We start from the raw sequence: 15383 nt of genomic DNA on the forward strand, positions 1-15383 counted from the left end.
TAATTTTTAAAAATAATATTGGGCATATATTTTTTGCGCATCGCGCATATATATATATATATATATATATATATATATATATAATACTCGGTATGAAATTAACTTTATTAAAAATTATTTAAAAATTATTAAAAATGCCAATTCAGCTGCCACGTAAGCAGGTAACCTGCTATCAGGTGAAATTGCATATATTTGGAGTATTTAGTGGCCTAATTGTATTTTTTTTTCATTCAGTGGCCTAATTGCATTTTCAGATTACGTTCAGTGGACAATTTAAACCTTATTCTTTTTTTTTTTTTTTATTAAGTGAAAGAAAATCTTGGGAAAAGGACCTTGGGTTCGAATCCAATGACGCAATCCACATTGACAGCTGTACTGCTGACCGTACGGCGTAGACTATTTATGAGCCAGCGTGTTGGCTTTATATCATTACACGCAACGAAATCTTTGGCGCTCGCCCCGATTTTTCTGCGCTCCTCAAATCCCCAACCCTAAAGCTTCACTCTCCTCCACACTGCGCAAATGGCAGAGCAGCTAACGGAGGAGCAGATCGCTGAGTTCAAGGAAGCTTTCAGCCTTTTCGACAAGGACGGCGATGGTATCATCTCCGTTTCCTTTTTCTTCTGTTTTTGTTTACTTTTATGATCGCAAGTATGTGTACTTGGACGAAGTTGTGTGCATAACTGCATATCGTTTGGTTATGGTCTATCACGGTAGCGTTTAGATTTTCTTTAGTTTATGGAGCTTTGAAGTTAGAGATGCATTCATTGGATACAAGTTTGGGGATTAGATTCGTGTGAAACCTAAAGTGCAAATGAATGTGAGATTTTAGGACAAGTTTGAAATTCTAAAGAGAAAATTGTTTTATTATTATTATTATTATTTTTTTAAAACGGAAAGTGCAAATGAATGTGAGGTTTTAGGACAAGTTTGAAATTCTAAAGAGAAAATTGCTTTTTTTGGGGTGTCAATTTGAGCTGGTTCTAGGGTTATTTTGGTAAATTCAGTCTTCTTTCCACACCTTTAGTTAGAGAAAAAAAATTGGAAAAAGAAAAAATGAAGGAACGCCGGAGGAAAGAAGATGCTGTTGCCGTGAGCTATTGATTGCTGGGACCTGGAGTCCTGGAGTGCTCCGATTCTCCATTGTTGAATGCTTCTTATGCATATCCATCCAAACTGATACCTCTTATTCACATAATAATTAACACACAGCGCTCTGTTTAATAATTTTCATTGTATTTTGCCATAGTTTTAATGGATGTGATAGGATCCCTCTACCCACAACCAACATTGATGCTTAATGCTTTTATAGTTTAATGCATATGATTCGATCCTACAAGACACTATTAATTAGGTCAAACCTCTACTCTTAACTTATGGAAACCTAAGAGAATGAGAATCCTCTTTAGACTGGATTCTCAATTCCCAATTTCCAAGTGAAATAAAGTAAAGTATCTAGCAACAGAAGATCAATTTAGATACGGAGTAGTAATTAATCTATAGTTGTTTTTTTGGGTTGTGAGAATGGCCTTGGATTCTGTTTCTTTCTGAACTTGTTATTTATTGATGGTCTGGAATTTTAGTCCTCTTCATAGGCCTCTGTTGTGTTTGCCCTACATGTACCTGATTGTACTAATATTGACGAAAAATACATTTAATTTTGAGCATAATAAAAAGAGATAAGGATAACATCAATGGAGGGTTCAGCTGATGACCATTAAAATTTGCTAGAAGCAGAGGAAGAGGAAGCCAATGTTTTTGTGCCACATACGCTCTATCAATTAAGTGTATAGAATTTTAACAATATTATACTTCCTGAGTTGTCATTAACACCTCACAGTGTGCAAAATTTCTGAATTCACCAGACTGGTTGTTGTGGTATGTTTGGCTGGAGGAGACTGTTTGAAAGATGAAATTGCAGCAAAATGCAGTTTTCTCAAATTTTAAAAACTTTCTTTATTATATACATGTGTGTCCTGCTAACGCTTTAGGGTCAATTGGTTTGACTGTCATTTTTGAAAACCTCTCCTTATCTCAAATTTTGGAGTGAATGATTCTTGAGAATGGGACAAAAAATGAACTTGGAAGATATTCTCAAGAATCTCACATCCCTAGGACCAAATAAGGGCATGTAACGTACTAACAATCCAATGCCTATATTACTAAGGTTATGTGATAAAATATGAAAGAAATGCCTCCTTAGCATTATTTGGTTCAAATCTAGATAAGACAGAGTATTGTGAGCTTGGGATAAGGGATTATTAGGATGCAGGCAGACCTCCAAGTACATGACTTTTTTGGGGACTAGTGGTTGGACTCACAATCCCACTTTGAAAGGAGATCAGGAATGGGGTTAAGTATGGGATCAAATTTTGATTAGTAATCAAGAAATGGGATAGGTATGGGTTCAAATAACTCTGAAGAAGTTATGATGCTAGACAAGGGGTTGTTGGGATGGGTGGCAAAGACATGTTTTGTGTGCTAGAACTAGCCCATGCTCTTATCTCTTGACCCAAATGATGGATATATAGAAAGTATTGTTAATACATGTATGACACAAACTGAACTACTACTCACAAGGTCACTTGGTCGGGGGATTAATGGTAACTAGGGGGAGACTAGGATTTTAGTCCCTTTCATGGTGGATGAGATTATACGTGAAGATAATGGTACAACTAATTTTTGTATATTCCAGGGTTTTAGTCCCTTCCAAGTGTATCATGTTATGATCATGGTGGACAAATGAATGACTAATTTGCTTTGCCTTAATTAGAACTGCTCATTCTTTAGCGTGATGTGTATTTTTACTTCTACAGGCTGTATTACTACCAAAGAGTTGGGAACTGTGATGAGATCACTTGGTCAAAATCCCACTGAGGCTGAACTACAAGATATGATCAATGAAGTTGATGCTGATCAGAATGGCACAATTGATTTTCCTGAGTTTTTGAATCTGATGGCACGGAAAATGAAGGTAATTTCTTTTATCTCTCTTTTTTATTTTTCATGTTTAGAACTTGCCGTAGGGGTAAAATTCGGTTAACCAACCGAAGCAATAAATTTTGGTTTGGTTTGGTTTACAATTAAAGACTCTTAAAAATTTTAGTTATCGGTTAATTTGATTCAAAAGTGTTGGTTAACCAAATTAACTGATTGGTTAACCAAATTGTTAGTGTATGTATATGTCCAATTTTTTATAAATCATAAATCATATTATTAGGCTAGGGTTTTTATTTTTTATCATTTATATATTAATGTAATGACTATTTTGTGTGAAACTATGGATTGAAAGTTTTCAATTATAGCTTTTGAGGATATTTAAATTTAAAATTTAACTTAAATATTTTGGTTCCGAATGAACATCCCTAGAACTTGGTTTTGCGGGTGAGAGATGGGTCTGTCTGATGCTTGCATTAGTCTAGTGCAGTTATTCCTCATCATCTGATATTTCCTTTGGTAAACTATTTGGCTTGTTTGAAAATGGATTATGTGTAAATTTTCCATAAGGCATATTACCTTTTTTTTTGTTTTTGTTTTTGTTTTTGTTTTTGTTTTTTGTTTTTTTTTGGGTTTGTTTGTGTTTGTGTGTGTGTTTTTTGTTTTGTTTTGTTTTTTTTTTGTTTTTTTTTTTGTTTTTTGTTTTTTTTTTTGTTTTTTGTTTTTTTTTGGTTACTTTATTTTATTATTATTATTTTTTTTTTTGTTTTTTGGGGTTTTAAAGGTATTGGCAGGTAATTGGGTATAGTAGGTTGAATATGGGCAGGCTAAACATGGGCTTGCATAAGTATGGGCAGGCTAAACATGGGCTTGCATAAGTATGGGCTATGTTACCATTTGGTATATTTTATGGGCCAAATTTGCAGCTATAGAGCTATTAGCTTAATTGGCGCAAATTATGCCATGGAATCGTGTTCACCGAGAATGGTGAACACAAGGCAAAACGACGTCGTTTTTAGGCAAAAAAAAAAAAAAGCGCGGATGTGGAGTTAACGGCGTGTGTTTGATCAAATTATGAATTTTCTGTTATGAGATTATGAATTTTATGAAAATTCATAATCTCATAACAGAAAATTCATAATCGCATAACAGAAAATTCATAATCTCACAACTGAAAATTCATAATCTCACAACTGAAAATTCATAATCTCATAACAGAAAATTCATAATCTTATAACAGAAAATTCATAATCTTATAACAGAAAATTCATAATCTCATGGTTCCAAAGTGAATGTGTAGGCATGGTTCCAAAGTGAATGTGCAGGCATGGGTTCATAATTTATGAATGTCCGTGATTTCGGACGGGAATATGTAGGCATGGTTCCAAAGCGAATGTGCAGGCATGAATTCATAATTTATGAATGTCCGAAATTATGAATGTAATGAAAATTCATAATCTCATAACAGAAAATTCATAATCGCATAACAGAAAATTCATAATCGCATAACAGAAAATTCATAATCTTATAACAGAAAATTCATAATCTCATGGTTCCAAAGTGAATGTGTAGGCATGGTTCCAAAGTGAATGTGCAGGCATGGATTCATAATTTATGAATGTCCGTGATTTCGGACGGGAATGTGTAGGCATGGTTCCAAAGTGAATGTGCAGGCATGAATTCATAATTTATGAATGTCCGAGATCTTTGTTCACCTCAAATTAAAGTGAAACCGCAAAATGTGAAAATAAAGAAGAAAAGTCACGCAATTAATTAAGAAAAAAAAAAAAAAAGGATAACGGTGTACTAAGACCGTTGGAACCGTGTTCACCATGAATGGTGAACACGGTTCCATGGCATAACGTCCCCTTAATTGGGCACTATGAAGCTTTTTTAATTCAGATAAAAAAATGGTAAGGAAAACTAATATAGCAATATAATCAAAATGCATAAAATGTAAAATAATTTGTGGATAGAATAAAATGTGATTGACATATATTATTGATAGAAATCTCTTTTATATAGCAAATTGATACCCTTTAGATTGGAATTACATGCAATTGAATGATACTCAAACTATAATAACTAGACTAACTAGAACTCTAATACCCTATGTCAAATAGTCCTATTGTATTACTCTAAATGTGCCTCAATCTATGCATGTAATTATGTAAAACATGCAAAAACTGCAATTGAATTTTCATTGTAAATAACTCCAAAAGATATGGGTATCAGGGTATGTGAAACATATGAAAGATTGCCATTATTTTGGAGAGGACTTGTTACAATATTTTTGAGTACTGTTTTATCTATACCAATACAAATACCTTTTACGGTGGAAGTAACTTGGTCTTTAGGCGTTCTTACCCCAAATGTTGATGGCCTTTTCTGAAGTGCTGAGTTAAAGAAGCAAAGAAAAACAGCTTATATCCCTTTACATGTGAATAATTGTGATTTTTTTTTTTTAAAGGACACTGATTCTGAGGAGGAGCTCAAGGAAGCTTTCAAAGTATTCGATAAAGATCAGAACGGGTTCATTTCTGCAGCCGAGGTATCTCCTTTCTGTACCTGATAATTTTGAGTAATGAGTAGAATATTTTGAAGGTTTTCTGAGGTGCATCTGCGGTGGCACATGCAGCTCCGTCATGTGATGACAAACCTGGGGGAGAAGCTGACAGACGAAGAGGTGGATGAGATGATACGCGAAGCAGACATAGATGGCGATGGGCAAGTTAATTATGAGGAATTTGTACGCATGATGCTGGCTAAGTGAGGTGCAAGTTTCTCAGAATGATGTTCAAATAATGTGATAGTAGGGGGGTGTCATCTCTCTTTCTACATTCTCTAACATGGTGGGGATTTCTGTCTTTTGTATTTGGTGGCAAGTGTTTTGTTGTGCGTTGCTAGCCTTTTCTACTCCTAGTCTATTATATTAGCAATACATAAATATATATCCAACTATCCAAGTATCCAAACAAAGGGGAAAAGAAGCTAGCTAGGTAGGCATGTACAGCCCTATGTTACTGGCTAATTACTTGCTTATTTACTGCATGCCTTTTCTTCTAATGATATCTGCACTAGTTTAAATTATTATTCTCCCCTGCCATTATTCTTCTAATGGTTTAAATTTACACCATAATCACAAATGCCTTTTCTTCTAATGATATTTGCTTATTCTTTTACTACGTGCAATCGCAATTTAGCCCATCAGTTGTGATTATGATGTAAATTTCTCTCAATTCCTTATAGGGGTAGATTTACTCTCTAAAATCTTAAAGAAGTGGGAGATGTTAATCAAATCCAACCAAGGACTAAATTTGCAGTTTTGCTAATAAGTTAAATATTAAATATGGACTGTAAAATAATTGAAAAATTAAATTTATATCAAAATAATTACAACTGTCATTAAAAAAAATTATTATTATTATTATTTAATTACCTTAGGTAGATTGATAGGTGATTTTCATACTTTATTATCAAATTTGATATCTATTACTACGTGTAATTATAAATTCATTATCCTTTTTTTTTAGAAAATGAAATGAAAAATGAGAAAGAAAAAACTTCAAAAAAAATGTCATTGTTCTTGTGGTAAACATAGAACTTTAATATATATGTACATATTTATACATGTGTATTATACAGAGTATATTTTTATATTTTTATTTATTTAAAAATTAATTAATTAATTAATTATTTAATTGTTTATGGAGTATTTATTTAATTTTAATTCTTATTTCTTACCAAACCAAGAGACTTTTACTTTTTATACTTAAACTCATTAACATTACTAAGCATTTGATATTAATTATTATTGACACAATAGAATTAACTGATCCAAATACATGAATAGTTTAAAAATAGACATGTCCTATACTCCTACAGAAAAGATGATTTTTGACACAGTTGATTTTCTTCTTTTGCTCGAAAACTGTAGTAAAAGTGAAAAATAATACTCCGTTAATAAAGAATACAAACTCCGGATGGTGAGTGGGACTACAATGAATATTGAACTGTCATAAGACACAATGTGGAGGGATTGAAGAGGGCAAGTGATCCAAAGCCTTGGCGTGTAGCATCATCCATCGGAATAAGGTCATTTACCAATACATTCTTCCAAAAGGTTGAACCCCAACCCATACATATAATTATTGGCTTTATAGCAGACATATAATTTTTTTTTTTAATACTACCAATTTTGTTACAATGTAGTATATGTCCATCTATCGAAATAAGATTATTGGGTTTGAACCTGTGACCTCTCATTTGGGAGAACTACAACGATGCTATAGAGTTACAAACTACTATATACTAACTAATTGAGTTGATTCTACCAGAGGTCCATTGTCTTTGGTGACAATTCTAAATTTAGTCCCAGACTATCGTTTTTGCCATTTAACATCCCAAACTATTGTTTTTTGGACACTTTTAATCCTTTTTATGAGTTTTCTTATTTTTAATAAGGACATTTTTGTTTCTTCATATTTTTCTTTTGTTATTTTTCCGATTTCAACCGGTTTAACTGGTTTAGGACGTTACTAAACATCGGTTGAAAAAATATGGTTACTAAAAATCAGAGGTTATCTAAAGTTCTAAACCAATTAAACCGGTTGAAATCAGAAAAATAACAAAAGAAAAATATGAAGGGACAAAAATGCCTTTAGTAAAAATAGAAAAAGTCATGAAAAGAACTAAAAGTGTCCAAAAAATAATAGTCTGAGATGTTAAATGGTAGAAACAATAGTCTGTGACTAAATTTGAAATTGCCACCAAAGAGCAAAGACAAGTGACCTCAGGTGGAATTAACCCTAACTATTTTTAGCATGCGTAAATGCAAGATAGTTAATTATATTTGAATTAAGCCATTAATTAAATTAATTGTCATAAATACACTGTAAATTTGAATTAAAATATGTTATTATATTAACTAAATTTTAACTATATATATAATTTACAAATTGATTATAAATATGTGTCACTAATAAAATGAAACATTGCTAATAATTTTAGTTTACAAGAAAATTCACTGTTGTTAACCAAATGTGAATAATGGTAATAAATTACTTTGGCATAGATGGTAGGAGAGGAGGTCCATGTGTTTCTAGTCTCAACCTTAGGTGTATAGGTGAAATTATTCGGAAAAAGATTGTACTTTTACAAACATGGCCATGCCTATACAACGGAGACCACAATCATACTAGTATGGGGTTTCTGAAATGGCAACATTAATAATAATAATAATAATAATAATAATAATAATAATAATAATAATAATAATAATAATAATAATAATAATAATAATAATAATAATAATATTCTATCTTCTATTATAATAATAGGAACTAGAAAATAGAAATCAGAGCCAACTGTAATTTACCTACCTAACATGTACTCACAGATGATATCACTTCACCCCCAAATACTCTTCAAACTTAATATTTGTGTCATCACTTATAATCGAATTAATATTTAAAATCTTTTATCTAAAATAAGATTTTTAGTCAATTTAAATTTTAGAGTTTCGACATTTTTTGTTGCTCTAGTTGCAACCATGGACTCTTTAGCACTGCCACTAGAGCCTGGAGTTACCGGTAAATTCACAATTAGAAATCTCAATTCATAATTTTAAAAATTTTTAAAAGAATTTTTTCTACTTTAGTCCTTCAACTTTTGTAGTATTTTCACTTATAACCATCGATTATTATTATTATTTGTACTATTAATTAATTTCTCAACTTTGAGTTTCCTACCATTTTTTAGATATTTTGACCAAACATTAGCAGAATTAATTGTTGTGCTGGTTTCAAATAATGTATGACAGGAAAACTCACTTGAAGAGCTAAAAGTCACAAGAAAATCAAGCCAAGGAAATATAATAGTAAAAAAAGAGAATATTTGATGACTATACAAAAGTCGAAAGGTCAAAAGAAAAATATTCAAGAGTTAAAAATCACTCCGATTTATATCTCAGAATAACCCAATAGGGAGATTTTGGATGATTTTTGCAGCTTTTATATCCATGTAGAAGAGAGAGAAGCTTGGAAAGGAAATGTTGAGTTCCTCTTACAAGACTTGATTTTTTGGGAGACCCAATGTCCACAAAAAACAATGACTTTCTCATACGCGCATTGCATGCGCCTACTAGGTGCGATTAGATCTATTACTTTTTTTTTTCCTCGGATCATTTCCCTTCTATCTCCCATATTCTCTCTAATCACCCCTACAAAAACCAACTAAAATCTCTGTCCACCCAACTAATCCCTATTCGCTTCGAGTGGCTAGGAGCTGGTCGGGAGGAATCACGAGTTATCATGAAATTCTCCCTCTCAAAGAGAGCTTATTTAGTATTTACCATCTGAGCTACCACCCCGGGTTAAAACCTGTGTTATTATAAAAAAAGAAAAGAAAAAAAAGAAAAAACAAAAGTTTTAGGGATTGAATAACTGTACTCCTCCCTCTCTTTTTGTGGGAATTCTACTAGCCAGACCCATTTAGCAGCCGACAAGTAATCTCAACAGTTATCCAATAAAAGGGAAATACAGATCAGATTGCTCCAATTCTGATCCACCCCCAAATTATATATATAAGTCTAACATATTATACAGACAATCTTAACCATTAATTAGCAAGTAGCAGTAAAGAAATGCAGATGAATCACCCAAAATTTTGTCTCTCATATATTAGACAATCTCAACTGTTATTGGGTAATTAACGGATAATTAACTAAGGTTTTATATATATATATATATATATATATATATATATATATATATATATATATATATATATATATATGATTAAGCTAAATTAAGTGAGAAATGAAATTGGGTTTATTGGGTAAGAGAAGAGACATTGGCAGAAGGAGTTGAAGAATTATTGTTCTTATGATTATGCATCCAAACTTTGAATACTTTTCTACTAACCCCAACCCCTCTGCAAAACCTCTCAATCTCGTCTTCTTCCTCTTTCCTCTGCAGCTTCCACCCCAGCTTCTCCGCGAACGCCAGCATCTTCTCCTTCTGCTCCGCCGTGAACTTCGTCCTGAACCTCTTCTTCCCGCTCCGCTCCGGCGACTCTATCATTTCCGGCGGCGGCGGGGTGGGGGTGGTGGTGGTGGTCATCATCATGTCGTGGTCTTCCACCACGGCCCTGCCGCGCCCGTACGCGACTTTGCGGTGGAAGTTGCGGTGGCAGCCGCAGGCGGCGCACTGCAGGGAGGCGGCGCCGCCGGGGGAGGTGTCGTCCGGTGTGAACTCCCCGCAGCCGTCGGTGGCGTAGCTGCCGAGGCTGGCTGCATGGTTTCGTAGGCACTCTTTGTAGAGCTCGTTTGTGTTGTCCATTCTCTCTCTCTCTCTCTCCCTCTTTCTTGTTGTAGTGTTCTAGTGTATGGCACGTTCATTTACGAGCTCTGACTAATATATACTCCCGTTTTACAATATGATTCTTACTAATCATTATTATTAATTTTTTTTCTAGCTTTTTTACTCCTCATCAACTCTCAACACGACAAGTCGACAACACCTTTATTTACTCTTTCTTACTTTAAAAAATCTAATTTAAAATTTATATTAAAGCTAAGGGCATGAAAATTTAACAACTTTTGACCACCAAAAAGTAATCAAACTTTCAAATTTGTGATTTAATCTTAAATCAAGTTTCCAACCAATTAACTTCCAACCACTCTCGAAATTCTAAAAATATATACTTATGAATAATACTCACAACTTGCAAAGTGATTAGTAATATGTAAAGTGGTCAAAACGGACCCAATTCATTGGGATACAATTTTCTAGACCTGTTTGGGCAGGGCCCTACATATGAAATCCGTTTAATTAACCTTCATACATAAAGTTTATCCAAATATATTTTGTAATTTAATTGTTTTAGGGTTGAAATTTTTATTCATACAAAGAATTAAACTCCTAGCTTTTTAATCTAATCTAACCTCATTATCACCAACTAAACTAATAATACTTGTTGTCATATATTGTATGATTATATATTTATATAAATTACCAAGCACCTTGTACTCAGATGACACTCGGGTTGAATTTCCATATGGGAGATTGTGAATTCGAACCTTAGTGGAGGTGAAAGAGGCAACAACATTCAAAAATATATAAATCATTTTCAACATTATACATTTTTATAATTACATACATTATATTCCATGCCTATATATTTGTATGATATATAATCATGTAACTGATTTATTGATAGACATGAACAAACTTGATAAACTCTATATAAATAAATAAATAAATAAATAAATAAATATATGAATCATTTGATGAACTGCCTCCTCAACCTCTCGATTTGACTCATCGGTAGATGGTTGTGTTGCTTCCTCAGCCTGTTGATTGGTTGAGCTTATGACGTCTAGGCCTCAACAACAGAAGTCAAGATGACCTCTTTAACCATTTGGTCAATATCAGCATGAGATGTGTCCTCTCCAATCTCTCGAGTTGGATTACTCGGCTGATCTGGAACGCTTGTGCTTGTTCTAGCCTAAGGGTTTGGATCCACAAACTCAACTTCAAATATGGAGAAAGCTTGGGCCATTCTCATCTCTTTGGCAAAAGCTTTCTCAATATGAGCAATGAGAGGGGCCTCAGCTTGATCCTCTACCACTTTAGCCTTACCCTTGGCAGCTTCTCTCTCGGTCAACTTCACCGTGTAAACTCAGTGGATTTCATCGATTGTTGTGGTGAGAAGAATAGAGGATGTTCCAAGTCAATTCAACGCGAACGCCGCATGTGTGGAAGACCTTCTTCCAGAGTGTTAAGGTCTGAATGCGTGAGTCCTGCCATGTAGTGACTCAGATGAGCTCGGCGAGCAGGTTTTCATTAGTGTAGACTTCACTTTCCTCACCAGCATAGATATCCTCAGTTAAATCTTCATTAGCTATTTGTTAAGCCAATTCGACGTCAACATTGATTGGACTTTGATGCGCTGCTGGGTCCTCGGTGGTAGCTTTGCTGTCACTTGCAACCTCAGCACGTACCTCTCGTGCTATCCTGGTAATGACATCAGTTACTTCCTCACTCACCATATCTTCTACTTGCTGGGATGAGTTGACGTCGAAGGGTTACTGGAACATTTTCCTCACGGGATGTCTCTATTGGTGCAACTATTTAGAATTAAAGTTGATAGAATAAGTATGTTTTGAGTTGTTAGTTTCTTCAGCTAAAGTCATGTACTGCTCCACCTATTGTGGTGCTTAGGTTAGCTATATAAACCTATGTAAACTCACAGGCAACATCAATCACAGATTATATTACTTCACTTGGTATCAGCCTAATATCGGTCATATGGCCAACCCAACCCTTCCCGGTGATGCCACCACCACGGAGGTTGCTCTGTCGACCCGCCCAACTGAAGAGGTCGCACCTTCCACTCAACGGCCGCCGAACACACTCCAACAGGCACACCATTATGTGTCAATCAAGCTGACAGCCATGAACTATTTGTTCTGGAGAGTGCATCTAGTGCCATTCTTGCGATGACAGAACCTTTACGGGTTTGTAGACAGTACCCACGCTTGTCCACCGGAATTCCTTGCCGCTTCCACGTCGTCGGCATCCCCAATGGTGAACCCGCTTCACTCCACCCGGACACTACAAGATCAATCGATCTTGAGTATGCTATTTTCTTCGTTCTCAGAAGAAGTGTTGTACCTGGCGATCGGGCATAACACCTCTAGAGCCGTCTGGGTTGCGGCGGAGACGGCCCTGGGATCCACTTCGCGCTCTCGTATGTTGAGTTTGCTTACTCAATTACAGAGCCTTCAACAAGGTGACTCCACGCCTTCTGAATACCTGGGTCGTGCGCGGGTTCTGGTCGAACAGCTTGCGCAGGCTGGCCGTCCTATAGGGCTCGATGAGCAGAACCTCTACATCTTTAAAGGACTTCGGCCGGAATGCCGGTCACTGGTGGCGTCCCTCACCACCAAAGCTACTTCGTTGTCCATTCCAGAAGTGGCGGACCTCCTCAACACTCATCGCTATTTGTTTCCAGAAGAAACCAACCCGCATGCCCCGCTTCCGACCGTAGCCATGGTTGCACACCAGTCGGCGTTGAATTTCAAAGGTCCCTCCGACGGCGGTCGTGGGTGTGGACGAAACCATCGTGGCCAGCGTGGTAGAGGGCAACGTGGTCGCGGCGACATTCGGTGTCAGATATGTGAGATCCCCGGACACACAGCTCTCACTTGCTACCGGAGATTTGAGGAATTCGGCGGCTAGGACCCCCCTCTGCTCAACCGACAGTCGATGGCGTGAATCAACCTCAGGCACATGTCGTCTATCAACCGCAGCAAAATGATCTCACCTCTGTCCCCTTCTATAGTGTATGGCTACCGGACACTAACGCTCATGCTACTCCCAACGTCGATGGCTTAGGCGGTGTCGAGCCATACTCAGGTGGTGAGTCGCTACACGTCGGAGATGTGACAGGTTTGGTCATTCAAAATACTGGTTCTGTTTCGTTAAGTTCAAAGTCTCGGTCTCTGTTTCTAAATCAAGTATTGCATGTTCCTCAATTGTGTGCGTCTCTTCTTTCTGTACACAAAATTACCCAAGATAATGACGTCTTTTTTGAGTTTCACCCTACTTATTTTGTTGTGAAAGACCGTACCACTCAGCAAACTCTGCTTAGGGGTCCTAGCACGCGGGGGATGTACTCGTTGAATCTGTCCAAACCCGCTGCATTCCTGTCCGCCAAAGCATCTCCAGATATATGGCATGAACGTCTTGGGCACCCACACTCCCGTGTGTTAAAACAAGTCTTATCTTCCTAGATAATGACATCAGTTACTTCCTCACTCACCATATCTTCTACTTGCTGGGATGAGTTGACGTCGAAGGATAACTGGAACATTTTCCTCACGGGATGTCTCGGCTAGAGACTCAGCCTCTAGAACAGTTTCCAACTCCTTAGCTGTTCAAGGCCTCTTGGTTGAACTTTGAATGGAGGGCTCGGTTTCAACAACCTCTCAAGCTGCATCCATTTTGATCTGTTTCCCCCTAAGTCGGTGACGTCTCGTCCACCACTTCTCGTACCGTCTCGGTTGGCTGCGATGACTTGGTTGGTTTACTCTTCGGCTTCTTGGACTTAGGCACCTTAGGAACTTTGGATTTTGGCTTCGTGGGAGCTTCGATTGTCAACATCTTCTTGGCTTTTGACAGTTTTGTTGTCTCAGCCTGGGGAACATATGCAAAGTATCCCCATGGCTGTGCTTTTCCAAGTACCCATCAATGCCGGTAGCTGCGACCTCATCTCTGTCGTCTCCGACTTGACACCGCCGCACGGAGAAAGCTGGCGATGGCCAATGGACTCTAGAGAACAATCTCCGAAATGTATCTCCTCACGTATTTCCTCCGGTTCGAAACTTTAGTGACCTTCGAAATGGTCATCCCCAGCGTGTACGAAAAAGGTGATGGCACTGTCGTGAGAGACAGAGAAATGAGATCGAGGTGTGGTTGGTGGTTCATGTGCAGTTATTTGGTCCGTTGTATGCATTGTAGGGGTGAGAGGTTTCGCTTGTTGCAGTGTAGTGTGGTATAACACCCCCGATTTTAAGCACAAACAAGATAATTAAAGCTTAACGAATACGGTAAACTAATCATTAAGAGTTTAAAACGCGGAAGCTAAACTTTCAAAACCGGGAAGTGTCATGCCACATCTAACTACAAGCTAGATGCACACACTAGAAAACCAAATACTAAACATCAACATCCAACCATAAAACATTAGTTTGCAAGTCTACGGCTCGCAGGCCACAAGTCTAAGCTAAGGATAAAAGGGAGCTACGCTAACTAAATCTCCATCTACCGCGCTCAAACCATCTATTCTGTACCTGAAAAACATAAGGGTAGCACCCGTTAGCGAATAATGCTAAGTAACCCACCACTACTCGTTGAGTACGGTATAGGTATAGATATAAGAAAACCATTTGAGACTTGGAATACATAATATAGTTCTTTTAAACGAGGAATAGAAACATCATAGAACTCATTGGAATCACTCTCAAACGAAGACCAATACCAACACTTACTCAATAGATCAATAGGAATGACAGAATCAACATATAATCGACACAGTAAGGTAACAATAACATTCATAGGATAACATCAAACATGCTCATAAGCCAATAAAGTCAAGGATCACAACCAATGACATGTTCCAACCTTATGCCTGGTTCCAACCTTGTATCACCTAGTCCAACCTTATTTCAGTTCGAACCTGTACCTCCAAGTGCTACCCTGTACACCGAGTCCAACCTTATCCCTCCTGGAGCCATTTACTCCCCGCCTGCTTGTCGCCATTTTTTCATAGACATTCGTAATGTCGGTAAATAGAATAGTACTAATCACGTGATAGTCTATCTCCTTTCATTTGCACCGTAGTGCATTACCACCAATCTCGTAACAATCACATAGTCATTG

At 36.7% G+C, this 15383-nt stretch overlaps 2 protein-coding genes across 2 annotated transcripts; one reads left to right on the forward strand and one right to left on the reverse strand.

The window, feature by feature from the left end:
* Positions 1–418: 418 nt before the first annotated feature.
* Positions 419–6051, forward strand: LOC109163196 (calmodulin). Its single transcript, XM_019311954.1, has 4 exons — positions 419–598; positions 2817–2974; positions 5408–5488; positions 5576–6051. Exons 1-4 carry the CDS (start codon positions 523–525, stop codon positions 5708–5710), a joined length of 450 nt encoding a protein of 149 aa, XP_019167499.1. The 5' UTR covers positions 419–522; the 3' UTR covers positions 5711–6051.
* A 3704-nt stretch (positions 6052–9755) lies between these two features.
* LOC109163195 (zinc-finger homeodomain protein 2-like) lies at positions 9756–10313 on the reverse strand. The gene has a single exon (XM_019311953.1). It carries the CDS (start codon positions 10275–10277, stop codon positions 9768–9770), a length of 510 nt encoding a protein of 169 aa, XP_019167498.1. The 5' UTR covers positions 10278–10313; the 3' UTR covers positions 9756–9767.
* Positions 10314–15383: the final 5070 nt, after the last annotated feature.

Source organism: Ipomoea nil, unplaced genomic scaffold (genome assembly GCF_001879475.1).
Source record: "Ipomoea nil cultivar Tokyo-kokei standard unplaced genomic scaffold, Asagao_1.1 scaffold2975, whole genome shotgun sequence".
NCBI classification, from domain to species: domain Eukaryota; kingdom Viridiplantae; phylum Streptophyta; class Magnoliopsida; order Solanales; family Convolvulaceae; genus Ipomoea; species Ipomoea nil.

Excerpts from the sequence above, each read along its gene's own strand:
- LOC109163196 (XM_019311954.1), top strand. The coding sequence starts at position 523 with ATGGCAGAGCAGCTAACGGAGGAGCAGATCGCTGAGTTCAAGGAAGCT. Across the intron at positions 599-2,816 it reads TTTCGACAAGGACGGCGATG|GCTGTATTACTACCAAAGAG; the intron begins GTATCATCTCCG and ends TTACTTCTACAG. Across the intron at positions 5,489-5,575 it reads GGTTCATTTCTGCAGCCGAG|CTCCGTCATGTGATGACAAA; the intron begins GTATCTCCTTTC and ends TGGCACATGCAG.
- LOC109163195 (XM_019311953.1), bottom strand. The coding sequence starts at position 10,277 with ATGGACAACACAAACGAGCTCTACAAAGAGTGCCTACGAAACCATGCA.